At 40.8% G+C, this 14345-nt stretch overlaps 1 protein-coding gene across 1 annotated transcript in view; it reads left to right on the forward strand.

Moving 5' to 3' along the window:
- The first annotated feature begins 881 nt into the window (after positions 1-881).
- Positions 882-14345, forward strand: part of ATERDJ2A (DnaJ / Sec63 Brl domains-containing protein) — a 28907-nt gene continuing 15443 nt past the window's right edge. Inside the window, exons 1-3 of the mRNA XM_087694172.1 lie at positions 882-1127; positions 1709-1903; positions 1979-2074. Of these exons, the coding sequence (XP_087550298.1) occupies positions 1718-1903; positions 1979-2074 (282 nt within the window). The 5' untranslated portion in view covers positions 882-1127; positions 1709-1717. The remainder of the gene's footprint in view (positions 1128-1708; positions 1904-1978; positions 2075-14345) is intronic.

Below are 14345 nucleotides of genomic sequence, written 5' to 3' on the forward strand. Positions count from 1 at the left end.
AATATGTGAATGCATAATGTGGTTTTTTTTCTCTCTCTCTCTCTCCAACGGTAAGAAATATTTTTGAGATGACCAAAAGCTTGCATCAATGTACTTTTTGCCCAATTTTGTGCTTAAATTCTTGGGCATGCAAGTTTTTACTCCATAACATTTTTAATCCAATCACAACAAACCTTGCAAAATATGATATAATTTGTTTGTATACATAGATTGTATTTTGTTATTTTAGTATGGAAAAAATAAAAATATGGTATATTAATGTGATAAAGATGAAACAATATTACAATATATGTTGCTAGCCAATTGCCATATGGGTGGTGTTTAAAAGCTTATATGCCTACTATTTCACATCCAAAGAGTTGTTTGTTACCTTGTTTGTAGGAGGATGGACAAACATGCACTACACACTTGCGAAACATTGTGCCCATGTGTGCATCTCCCTATCCATTTTGGAGTAAAACCACTCTAATTCCTTGCATCATCATAGTAAGGTCCATAATAAGAAGTCAAGGGCCTATTTTCTCTTGTTTTTCCTTGTAGTGTTCAATATCATGAGCTTGTGTTTGGGAGACATTGCATACCTACCTAGGTGAGGTTGGGGGCTGCCCCCAAGCTCCAAACTCCATGTAGCTAAGTATGCGATCCGTCCTTCTTGTAGAAGCCCATCGCCCTTGGTTTAGCTAGGTATGTGGTTTCTCCCTCTTGCAAAAGCAAGATGATGCTATCATAATCAACAATGTGAGAATTATAGCGGGAATTTGTCTCAAACTTCTCGTGTGCATGTGCATTTCCTTGCCCATTTTGGTGTGTGACCACCCTAATTTCTTTGTTTAAAAAAATTGCCACAAACCACCCTAATTTCTTGTGTATCAATGATCATACATCATAGCCAAGCCCATGAAACGTAACGCCCTCGCGCTTTCGTACACCTGCATACGTCTAGTAAAAAGATGCTGAAAAAACAGCAGAAAAGATCAGAGTCATCAAAAACGATTCTGCGATTTTTCTCATTTTCGTTCGGTTTCATTCTTCGTGTTGCCGACAGAGGCCGCAATCCATCCCCTTCATCATTCGGAAGACATCGAAGAAGCAGATCCTGCTGATCGCTTTGGCCTTTTCGAGCTCAGGCAAATGCTTTTCTTTCCCCTTAGGCTTGTCTTTTGTCTCTGTTTTTGTGTGCAGAGTTGTTTGTATCACCGTTTCAGTCATCATGTTTCAATGCGACTGTTGTCATGGAGTCTGTTGAATCATACAGTTCGTATGAGTCGTCTTTCTGAGCTCGTACCATTGTTGGAATCCTCGGTTCAAAGATTGTATTAGGTTTCAGTCATCATGTTTCACTGCGACTGTTGTCATGGAGTCTGTTGAATCATACAGTTCGTATGAGTCGTCTTTCTGAGCTCGTACCATTGTTGGAATCCTCGGTTCAAAGATTGTATTAGGGGATTTGAGAGTGTTCTCTTTAATTTGCTGTGTTTATATCGAGGACTTAATGTGATTTCTCTGCGATTGCGTTGGCAAGGCAAATTATGTGCTTTCGCCATGCGATCTAAGCTAAGTTGTGTCGAACTCCTCTGTTGAAAAATAGTGTTTCCATTGATGCTTGTCTTTCATTTTGGAGACATTATGAGCTTTTCCACAGCGCATTGTCAATTTTGTGCAACTTTCACTGCACGATCTGAGCATTTCTTTTGTCCCATTTTTGCAGTTGTGAGAAATGGCAGCATCCGAGGAAATGAGCTCACTTTTTCCCATATTCATTCTGTCTGTTCTGGGCCTCTTTGTCATTCCATGGACCATCTACCGCCTAACCAAAGCTGCACAACACAAAGGGAAGAACATCCACTGTGTCTGCTCTCTTTGTGGTAGATCTGCAAAATACAGAACCACTTTTGTCAAGAAGGTAGCTTCTATTTTACTTTGTATCTCATTCTATTGCATTAACACAGTTTCTGACACTGCCTTTAATCCTATGTAGGTTGGAAAGTTTTCAACTTGTAGCAATGTGACTCTTGTTTTCATGTGGGTGATCATGGCATTCTTGGTGTATTATATCAAACTGATAACCAGAGAGGTAACTTTACAAGTGTTTTATTGAGGCGTGATGAATCAATTTTTTTCCACTGCTGTTGTGTAGGATGAGGGAATATTTAACCCGGAGCCTTCAAACTTTCACAAAATTGAAAAGTTGTGCTTTACAAATAGTAATGTTTTGGCTTTGCTTACAGCACTAATTAGCAGTGTTGTTTGTATGGCTAAGCTGTTTCTGCACTTGTGGATTGTGTAATTACAGGCTTTTGGCATAGTAATTATTCAACTACTCGTTGTGTTACTGATTCATAGCCCTCTGGTTAAGAATAAAGGCTAAAACCATGTGAACTATAAGTAAATATGTATGTATCCAACTCTACCTTCTGGAGTTGTAACCAGAAAGTCAGGTTACCAATTGAAAAGCTGTAGGTTCTGAGAACCAGCCCAACTATTTTATTTGCAAAAACCTCTCCACCTTGATGTTCTTGCATCAGAAACATATATGGATGCTTGACTGGGGTAAAGCAGAGGGAAGAGGTGGCCTCTTCTCAAGCCCCCTCCTTTTTCCAAACTTGAATAGGAGTGTTTTTACTTCTTTTAAACTTTGGAAGTAAAGTACAGCTTGAAACTGACTGTACCTTGGTGCAGACTATCCCTGCTCAGCCTGAATCCAAGGTTGAACTCTGGGACTGAACCAGCTCCAACTGTTTTGCAGATGCTGGCCAAACTAGTTGAATGTGACCACCTAACCAGCTAATGTTGACTGAACCCACATGCAGCCTACAGCCAAAACACAGTCCACCAACATAAACAGGACTAGTTTTAGTATTTACCATGCTACTGTGAGAGTCCAAACATGTGCCATTGAATTTAACCAAAACACCTGGCTAGGCTGCACAGTGAGTAGGACGTTGTGATCCAGACATTCTTACGTGACAGATTGGCGAATAGACAAGTTTAAATTTTGAAAAGCAGTTGGCTCCTACCTGCCTTGGTCAATTCACAATGTTGATCAATATTGGAGCCTCAGCATTCTCAGTTTCGGCCCATGTTGTTGGGATGAGTGCGCAAGATGAGTGCTCAATGGGAATGCAGGACAGAAGTGAAGCAACAATAGTGTTGAGTGTTAGAGTGATAGAATCCCAAGGTGAGTGTACCAGCTTGTCACACAGTACACAAAGAATAAAATGTATTCATATGTTAGGGTACAATTAAGGGTGTGTTCAAGTCAGAGTGCAGCGATGCGGAAGTATGGAACCAAGACTGAGAGAGTAGAGTGAACACAGAGAGAAGAGAGAGAGAGAAAGAGACAGAAAAACAAGAAGATCTGCTATATGAAGTATGCTGAATACAAAGGAATGCAGATATGTACATGTGCGCAGTGCGTATGTTTGCGTATCTCCACCTTGATGATGCCACCTGCTGTACACCTCAAAGTATGCTGCAATTTGCCCGACCTCAGCCCTGAAATCTGCAATCGCCGCAGATTTCAGGGCTAAGTGTGGAACAATGTGCTGGAGAGTTGCTATATATAGCAGAAAAGAAGTGCCAAATAATGACCAGGTTGGTTGCATTAAATGCAGCCGACTGATGCAGAATTGTTTGACCTGTACTCGTGTAGACTGCCACGTGGCATCTAACCTAGCAGCGATGATGTGGCATCTGCACCTGATCAGATGAGTAGTGACCATAGCACAAATAAGAGAGCCACAAGTTGATGCATAAGGGATTCCCTTCATAGCATTGGCTTCCATGTCATCTTTTGGGCTGTTGGCTTTACTAAGCTTAAGATATGGAGGTAAGGGCACGCCAAGAGGCATAGCTTCAGGCATGTTAAATCTGTCCAATACCTTTTCAATATACTTCTCTTGAGATACGAACAACAATTTCTACGTTCTATCCCTGCAAATCCTCATGCCCAATATATGCTATGCATTCCCCAAATCTTTCATGGAGAAAGCTGATTTCAGCTGATCTTTGAGAGCATCCAAGCTAGTCTTTCTTTTCCCAGCTAGCAACATATCATCCACATACAAAACAAGTATGATGGGTTGCTATATGTATCATTTTTCATGTACAAACGATGATCTGCATGGTTGCGTGTAAAGCCATGAGAGAGCATAAAAGTGTCAAACTTTTTGTACCATTGCCGTCGTGCTTGCTTCAGTCCATACAAGTTGTGTTTTAGTTTACATACCAACTGCTCTTTTCCAGGAACTACAAAGCCCTCCAGTTGTTTCATGTATATCTCCTCATCAATGTTACCATGCAGAAAAGCCGTTTTCACATCCATTTGGTATAGCTCTAAATCCAATGCATCAGCGAGAGCAAAAAGCACACGTAGAGTAGTCATTTTCACAATAGGTGAGAAGACCTCTTGGAAGTCAATCCCTTCCTTCTGTGCATACCCTTTGGCAACTAGTCTTGCCTTGTATTTGGGTTTCCCATCAACTGTCTTTACTTTGTAAACCCATTTGTTTTAGAAGAGGCTTTCTTCCTTTGGGCAAGGACACAAGATCCCAAGTATCATGAGCATACAGAGATTTAATCTCTTCGTGCATAGCTAGCTCCCACTTACTATTGAATTTGCATGACTTGGCCTCTTTATATGTAAGAGGCTCACCCTCATTTGTAAGCATCACATAGTGCAAAGAGGGGTCATATCTATGTGGCTGCCTTCTTAAATGTGTAGACGTGCATACCCAATGATCTGCATTCTCAGGAATTGGGTCTACATCTGCAGGCATGTTATTTTCAGCATTTATTGGCTGTTGTAAGCCATTTTCAGCATGCTGTTCATGCTGTACAACACCTTCATTTTCATTTCTAGCACCTGCATTTTCATAATCAGCAAGTCTATCTCGCTGTCCATGACCTCCTTGTGCTTCTATTTGCTGTCCATCATCATTTGGCTCAAAAATAATTGGTTGATCATCAGTTTCAGCCTGTGGTACAACATCATGAGACTCATCATTTGAAGTAATAGATGGCTGCAAATTCTGAAATTTGACCTTCTTCATGTCTTCATTAGAGGCTAAAGTACTTTTCAGCAACTTTGCCTCATTAAACACAACATTACGACTGCGAACAATTTTCTTGGACTGTAGTAACCACACTCTATAACCAAATTGACCCTCATGACCATAGCCCATGAAAATGCCTTTGGTGGATTTTGGGTCAAGTTTACTCCTCAGCTCATCTCTAACATGCACAAAAGCATCACAACCAAATATCCGTAAATGGTCATATGAGGCTGATTTGAAGGGGAGAGAGTACGCAATGGAGTGTGAGATTGAGACGCGAGCTGCAGAGCTATAGAGTTAGAGAGAGCAAACGCAGAGATAGGTGTACCAGATCGTGACGGTACACAAAGAATAAAAGAAGACGAAGGGACTTTACACCTAACAACCTCCCACTTAAAGGCCCGAAGTGGTATCTTTAAGCTAACCAACTCCCACTAAACTAATGCGATGCTCATGCTGAGCCTTTGCAAGACACTTAGTGAGAACATTTGCAGGGTTATCTTGGGTTTTGACCTTAGTCATTGTGACAAGACTATCATCCAATACTTGTTGAATAAAGTGATACCGAACATCTATGTGTTTGGTACGTGCATGGAACATGGCATTCTTAGCCAGACATACTGCACTTTGGCTATCACAACTAAGTATTGGAGTACGTGAAGAAAGACCAAAATCCTTGAGGCTTGACCAGACGGCCAAGCCAAATAGCTTCTTTAGAAGCTTCGGTGGCTGAAATATATTTAGCTTCTGTAGTACTCAGTGCCACAATTTTTTGTAATCTTGAACACCAAGAGATAGCCCCACCAGCCAAAGTAAAAACATACCCATTGGTAGATTCCCTAGTGTCAAGACCTCTTGCCATACCCAAATCACAAAATCCCTGCAACTCTAGTGTACCCTTTCCATAGCATATACACTTTGCTTGTGTATCTTTCAAGTATTTGAAGATACATTTCACTGCTTTCCAATGTGGCTTGCCAGGGTTAGACATGAATCTGCTAACAACTCCCACTGCATGAGCAATGTTAGGACTCAGGGCGAGTTGCAACCATGGCATACATCAAAGATCCACAAGCTGATGCATAAGGTATACCCTTCATGGCACTAGCAGCTGCATCATCCTTAGGGCAATTAGCTTTGCTAAGCTTTGTATGTGGCGGTAAAGGCACATTAAGAGGCTTAGCATCAGCCATATTAAACCTGTCAAGTACTTTGCTGATGTACTTGTCCTGTTAGAGAAACAACAATCGCTGCCCTCTGTCTCTCTTTTAATGCGCATGCCCAAAATGTGTTCAGCTGCTCCCAAATCTTTCATGGAGAAGGCTGAATTTAGCTGTCTTTTAAGAGCATTCAAAGTACTCTTATACTATCTTGCAATTAGCATGTCATCCACATATAAAACCAGCACAATAAGGCTTCTATCATCAGCCTTTTTAGTGTATAAGCAGTGAACTACATGACTGCGTTTAAATCCATGACTAAGCATAAAGGTATCAAATTTTTTGTACCATTGTCTAGGGGCTTGTTTCAGCCCATATAAGCTGCGTTTAAGCTTAATACCAAATGCTCTTTTCCTGGAATAGCAAATCTTTCTGGCTACTTCATGTATAGCTATTCATCCAAGTTACCATGAAGAAAAGTAGTCTTCACATCCATCTGATCCAACTCTAAATCCAAGGATGCAGTGAGAGCAAACAAAACACAGAGCGTAATCATCTTCACAACTGGTGAAAAGACATCTTGGAAATCTGCCTTCCTTCTGTGTATAGCCCTTAGCAACCTTGTACTTGGGCTTCCCATCCATACATTTCACTTTGTAAACCCATTTATTAGGAATAGCTTTCCTATCCTTGGGCAAAGGTATAAGTTCCCATGTGTTATTTGCATATAGAGACTTTATCTCTTCTTGCATAGCAAGCTCCCACTTTCTCTTGTTTTCACGACTGTGCCTCTTTAAATATTAGAGGCTCATTCTCATCAGTCAACAAAATGCAATCCAAAGATGGTTGAAACCTCTGTGGCTGCCTTCTGACACGTGTAGGCCTTTTTACCCAATGATCCGTATTATTAGGCAGTGGGCCTACATCTTGAGGAATGTGCACACCATCACCAGGTGGCTGATTTTCAGGATTTTCTTGCTTCTGTAATCTGTTTTCAGCATGTTCTTCTTGCTGCCCTATTTCATCCTATGCATCTATTTGCTGTCCATGATCTTCTGGCTGTAGCACAATAGGTTGCTACTCATTTTCAGTATCAAAAGAGACAGTACTTTCAGCTAATGGCTGCTGAATGGCTGGCTGTTCATGCTGAAATTTGACATTCTTTTTGTTAAGATCACCATGTGTAGCATTTTTCAGTAACTTTACGTTACTAAATATTACATCTCGGCTGCGTACTATCTTCCTACCCCGAGGAAGCCAAACTCTATAACCCATCTCTCCCTCATCTCCATATACCATGAAGATGCCCTTGATGGATTTCATGTCTAGTTTGGTCCTATGTTCTACAAGTACATGCACAAAGGCATCACAACCGAAGACATGTAAATGGTCATATGAAGTAGGTTTGCCAGACCAAACCTCTTCAGGAATGCCATTTTCCAATGCACGATTGGGAGAGTGATTGCATACATAAACTGCAGTTTTAAGAGCCTCTTCCCAAAACTGTTGCGGGAGATTAGCTGTGGACAACATGCATATGACCCTCTCACAAAGTATGCGATTAAATCTTTTAGCCACGCCATTTGATGGAGGATTATAAGGGGTTGCCAACTCTCTCTTAATGCCATGCATCTCACAAAACTTGTTAAATTCATTTGAGATATACTCACTCCCATTGTCTGTTCTTATGGCTTTCAACTTAGGCCCTTTTTGTGTGGTAACAAAAGCATGAAACTTTTTAAAAGCATCCAACACTTCCTTTTTGCTCTTAAGTACATACACCCATGACTTTCTACTGAAATCATCAATGAAAGTAACAAAGTAGTGTGCACTCCCATATGAATTAATAGGCATAGTGCACACATCAGAGTGTACTAAGTCAAGAGCATTAGACTTCTTAATGACACCGGAGTAATAAGGAGACTTCACTTGTTTTCCATATAAGCAATCATTACAAAATTCGAGGCCAGAGCCTTTTACATCAAATCTCCCTAAAGAGGAGATAACTTGAAGGCCTTTTTGGCTCATATGACCAAGTCTTTTGTGCCAAAGCTCCATTTGTGAATGGACTTTAGCCACCCACAGCCAAGAACTTACCAGGTAACGCTTTACAATGCAAGTAATATAAAGTCCCCCGTTTGTTGCCTTTAACAATCAGCATAGAGTCCTCATGGACCTTCCAAGATATACCACCAAAGGTAGTAAAATACCCTTTAGCATCAAGCCACCCAACTTATAGTAGACTTTTCTTTATGCCAGGTACAAATTTGACATCCTGCAAAATCAACTCTTGGCCATTTTCAAGAGCCAAGTGAATGGTGCCAACACCCTCTATCTCACATGCATAGTTATTACCCAAGTAAACCTTGCCTAGGCAACTTGCAGTGTATTCAGATAATGATTCCAAAGAGGGGGTAACATGAAAAGAGTCACCGCTGTTCACTATCCATGATTGTGACATCCCATCATGAGCTGAAAGTAATGCATCAATTACTTCCTTTTTGGTGATGTGCATATCACCTGCTGCTGCTGCCATAATATCTGCATCATTACATGAGGCTACAACAAGTATCTCTTCAGTGCTAGAAAGCTGTTCAATGACCACACTAGATGCAACATTTGCCTTTGCAACTTGTTTTGAGGAAGAGTTGTCATCATCTTTCTTATCATCCTTCTTTTTCTTACCTTGCTGTTTCTTTCTTTCTTGCTCTTTCTTGAAGTACCGACAATTAGGCAATTTATGCCCTTTACGCCCACACTGATAGCATGTGACATCTTGTTGTTTGCCCTTGCTTTTGCTTCTACTTTTCCCTTTACTAGCTGCATTACCTCTCTTTTCAGACCTGCCTTTTACATGGTAAGCTGAGCCACTGCTTTCACCACTAGACTTTTTTCTGATTTCTTCATTAAGGATTGAACCTCTAACACCATCCAAAGTCAAAGTGGGGTTGTTGCTAAGTGACACAACCAAAGATTCCTAACTGTCAGGCAAAGTCATCAATAAGAAAATAGCTTTCAATTTATCATCGAAAGCTGCCAAACCAGAGTCCTGCAATTGACTCAAAACCCTTGTGAAGGCACTCAAATGCTCAGATGCTGGCTTAGACTCATCCAACTCCATGTTCACAAGTTTACGCATAAGATGCGCTTGATTCAAAGGAGTTGTATTTTCATAAGTGTCCTTAAAGCTTTTTCCATATATCCTAACTTGTATTAAGACACTTGATGTTTGTAAGTACATCATTAGATATTGCCATCTTAATGTATGCAATGGCTTTCTTGTTAAGTCTAGCCCAATCCACATCTTTCATAGCTGCAGGCTTAGTCTCCAAGAGAGCATCTTCACAGTCCTTGAGAAACAAAATGCCTTGCATCCTATCCTTCCACATGTCAAAGCCAGTGCCATTAAACCTCTTGATTTCATAGAGGGATTTAGTGTCATTGCTGCTAGAAGCATTTGCAGCCATTTTTCAGTAATACACCAGAAATTCAATGCTGCAATTTATGACAGCAAAAATGAGCTGAATATTCAGGTGATTTCAGCCCAAAATTTTCAGCAAATAATAGTAAGATTCAGTCCAAGTACATGTACAGCAGTAGAATGAATGACTTTTAGCAGTATGCACTTTCAGCATACATTAAATGCATACATCACTACCAGGTAACTCCCACTTCAGCAATATCACCAAAAAATTCATTTGCAACAATCCCAGATCTACAAATGATCACTAAGACTGCTGCAACATGAATAATCAACAATACATCAACTCAATGAGAGCTGTCCAGCATGTGTACTGCATACATATATGCCTGTATAAACTTGTGATACACAAAACACCAAGAAATCTCTGCAATTTCTCCAAAATCACACAAGCGGGAGATAAAAATGCTCAAATCACTCTGCTTATGGCAACAAGATTGCTTTAGCAATATTCCCAATTTGTATTTAACGCATCAACTTTTCCAAAATCCACACATTTCAGCAAAAGCCCCAAAATTTCACCATCAGATTTGCCCCAATTGCATTAATACATGTTCCTGAGAGCATAAAACGGGCAAATTTAGCAAAATTTCACAAAATTTTGCAAAAGCCCCAAAATTTCCATGTCCAAGTGTGCACAAATGTTAGCTAATCTAACTCAGCTGAACAAAATTTCACCAATACAGCAAAAGCTCCAAATTTTATGGGTCCAATGTTGAGAAATTTCACTCAAATGAGCAAAATTTCAGTAAATTTGGTGAAATCTCCAATTCAAACGCGCACAATGTCTGCAATTTTTGACGCAGATGCCTCAATTATGCATAAACAACACTCAATTTGAAAAGCCCCAATTTTTTGGGCCTAAATCTGCACAAATCTGCGCACTATGCTTGCGCGCGAACCCCCGTCAAGGCAAGGGAAAATTCAAAGAGGATTTTGAAGAAAAAACAGATTTTTGACTTTAAAAAAAGAAGTGACTCCCTTCAGCCATCACTTGCACGTTGCCACGTTGGTTCCCCTGTTGGATGTTACCTGTTGCGCAATAGCTGCCAGTCATCGCACTGGACATGAAGTCCACCGCCGTCACGTTGGACACAAAGTCCATTGCCATCACACATGCTGTTGCCCGGTGGTCTACGTTGGTCATGCTGGACTTGCCGCCTGGTCCGGACTGTCGCTTGTGAGCTACCAACTACTCGTCTTCTTTTGGTGGTCTCGGGAAGTGCGTGAAGCCTTAAGCTCTGATACTAGTTTGAAGGGGAGAGAGTGCGCAATGGAGTGCGAGATCAAGACGCGAGCTGCAGAGCTAGAGAGAGTGAACATAGAGATAGGTGTACTAGATTGTGACGGTACACAGAATAAAGAATGTATTTATATGTTAGGGTACAATAAGGGTTTGTTCACACCTGTAAGACTATTTACACGGAGACGAAGGGACTTTACACCCAACATGATTTGCCAGATCAAACCTCCTCAGGGATGCCATTATTTAAGGACCTGTTTGAAGAGCGGTTGCAAATGTGAACCGCGGTTCTAAGTGCCTCTCCCCAAAATTCATGAGGGAGATTAGCAATGGATTGCATGCACCGCACTCTCACATAAAGTCCTATTGTATCTTTCAGCCACACCATTTGAAGAAGGGCTATAAGTAGCTGTAAGCTCCCTCTTAATTCCATGCAAGTCACAAAAATACTTAAACTCAGTAGATGTGAACTCACCTCCATTATCAGTTCTCAAGAATTTCAGCTTTGTACCTGTTTGAGTGGTTACAAATGCATGAAAAGTTTCAAAAACAGTAAACACTTCACTTTTCTTTTTCAACAGATAAACCCAAATCTTCCTGGAACAATCATCAATAAAAGAGACAAAGTATGCAGCACCACCCAATGATTTCACAAGCATACCACGTACATCAGAATGCATTAAGTCCAAGACATTGGACTTATAGGAAACACTAGAGTAAAAGGAAAATTTCATTTGCTTTCCAAATTGACAGTCATTACAAAAATCAAGTCTAGAGCCTTTACCATCAACCCTCTTCAAAGAGGTAAGGACATCAAGTCCTTTCAGGCTCATATGGCCTAATCTCCTGTGTCACAACTCCAAATGACAACCAATTTCAGCAATTGCAAGAAACTTGCCATTTAAAGCTTTACATTGCAGACAATACAAAGTGCCCTTCTTGGTTCCTTTTGCAATCAGCATGGAACCCTTTTTCAATTTCCACAAACCACCACCAAAGAGTGTAGTGTAACCATGCAAGTCAAGTTGTTCCAACAGAATCAATGCTACAAGCATGGTTATCTCCAAGATATACTTTTCTATAACTGCTTGTGCATTGAACATAGCAAAACACTCCAAGCAAGGACTTACATGGAAAGAGGCACTAGAGTCTACAATCCAAGTTTGAGTGACACCATCATCAATTGACAAAAGTGCATCAATCACATCAGCCTTGGTAATTTGCATATCCTGCATGTGATATACAAGGGCATCATAATATACTGTACATAGTATATCAGCCTCTGCATCTAAGAGCTCCTCTATGATTACATTGGAGGCCACATTGGCCTTTTCCTTGCCTTTGGCTGCCTTAGATGCATCTATCTTATCCTCTTTCTTCTTTTTGTCTCTTGCATTCTTCTCTCTCTTGTTCCTTCTTGTAGTACCTGCAATCAGGCTTCTTGTGGCCCTTCCGACCACACTGATAGCAAGTAACATCACTCTTTTCCTTTCCTTTGCTCTTGCTTTTGCTTCTCTGTCAAGGATTTGCATTTTTCTTTTCAACCCTGCCTCTAACATTGTAAGCTGAGTTGCTGCCTTTTCCACTAGACTTATGCTTGATTTCTTCATTCAAAATTGAACCCCTCACACCATCATATGAGAGATTGGGTTTACTACTGAGAGAAATTGCCTAAGTCTCCCAGGAATCAGGCAGTGTCATGATTAGAAAGATTGCCCTCAACTTATCATCAAAATCCAAATTAGCATCCTTGAGCTAATTTAAAATACCAGTAATGCACTCAAGTGCTCAGCTGTAGGCTTGGACTCATCCAGTCGTATATTCACCAACATGCGCATTAAATGCACTTGATTAACAGGTGTGGTGATCTCATAGGTAGTTTTCAACTTCTCCCATATTGCATGACCAGTATCTAAGCCCTTAATGTGTGTCAAAATGCCATCAGTGACACCCATCTTTATAAGCCATAGCCTTTTTGTTGACTTTGGCCCAATCTGCATTAGACATTTGTGTGGCTTTATCTTCTTGCAAAGCATCCTCACAATCCTTTAAGATCAATATGCCTTGGTCTTTCCAAAGGTCAAAACCCTAACTAGAAGAAATTGCAGCCATTTTTATCATAAACGCAAGTGTAAATGTACTGAACTGCAAGAGCACAAGCCAAACCAGCAAATACACTGCTGTTCTTGCCCAATCAGCAATAAACCTTTGCTGTTTTTACATAAACCAGTCACCACATGGGCAAATACTACAGAAATTTACCAAAATCTGCACAAAATCCCAAATTTGCAACAGTGCGTAAATGTCAGCTAATTTGACCTAGCTGAGCAAAATCTCATCAATATATGAAAAGCCCCAATTTTTCCAGGTCCAATGTTAATAAATTTTACTCGGATAAGTAAAATTCCAACAAATTTGGCAAAATCCCCAATTTAACTGAGGTCAACATGCACAATGTCTACAATTTCTGACACAAATGTCACTGTTAAGCATAAACAACATCAAATTTGGGAAAAGCCCCAAATTTCCAGGAGCAAATTTGCACAGATTTGTGTTTTGTGCTTACATGCGCGAACACCCGAAAGAGTAGGAAATAAGAAGGATTGAAAAATTTTTGATTTATCAAAAAGGGGGGGGGCGTTGACCTGCCCGTCCTGTTGGCCTGTCGCGCATGCCTTCTGTCGCTTGCCTGTCCCGTCAGTCTGTCACACGCACCCCTGTCACCTGCGCGCTGGTCATCGTGAGCGCTGCTGAGCTTTCGCGTGCTTCCGTTTCTTGTCGTTGGTCCATACGTTGACCTGCCACTGGCTGGTTGCATGTCGCCTGGCCTGTTGGCTTGCGATTATAGACTACATCTGTTGTGTAGTACTGCTTGTCACATGCTCTGTTGCGACTATAGCTTGCGGCTATTGTCTTCACCTCAGCAGCTCGTTTGATCCATGGGTCTCAATGACAACTGCACTGTCTGCAATGACTGCCGGCTTGTACCATCGAGCTCTGATACCAGTTGTTGAGCGCATGGCTAGCGGAAGCATGAAGATTTGTAGTAGGGGAAGTGTGCAAGGGAGTGAGAGTGAAAGTGACAAAGAGTACGAGCTGATTTTGGGTGTACCAACAATGTGTTGGTACACAAAGAATAAAATATATTTATACTTAGGGCATGTAAGGGCGCATTCACATGTACAACATAATAGTACACGTGTGCAGTACACGGAGGTGAATAAAGGACCTTTACATCCCAACAGCTCTTACTCAGAGATGTAAGCATACATTGGCTAGCTCCTTTTAGTTATTTTGTAATGAAGATACAATTCAGTCACAAAGCTTTTGAAATTGAGGTTATCAAGGCACTTTTGTACCTTCCAAGAGATTAGACCACGAGCTATTGGATCTATAGCCTCATTTCC

This window comes from Lygodium microphyllum, chromosome 15, assembly GCF_053477565.2.
Source record: "Lygodium microphyllum isolate KBCC chromosome 15, Lygodium_microphyllum_v1.1.10, whole genome shotgun sequence".
In the NCBI taxonomy this organism is placed as follows: domain Eukaryota; kingdom Viridiplantae; phylum Streptophyta; class Polypodiopsida; order Schizaeales; family Lygodiaceae; genus Lygodium; species Lygodium microphyllum.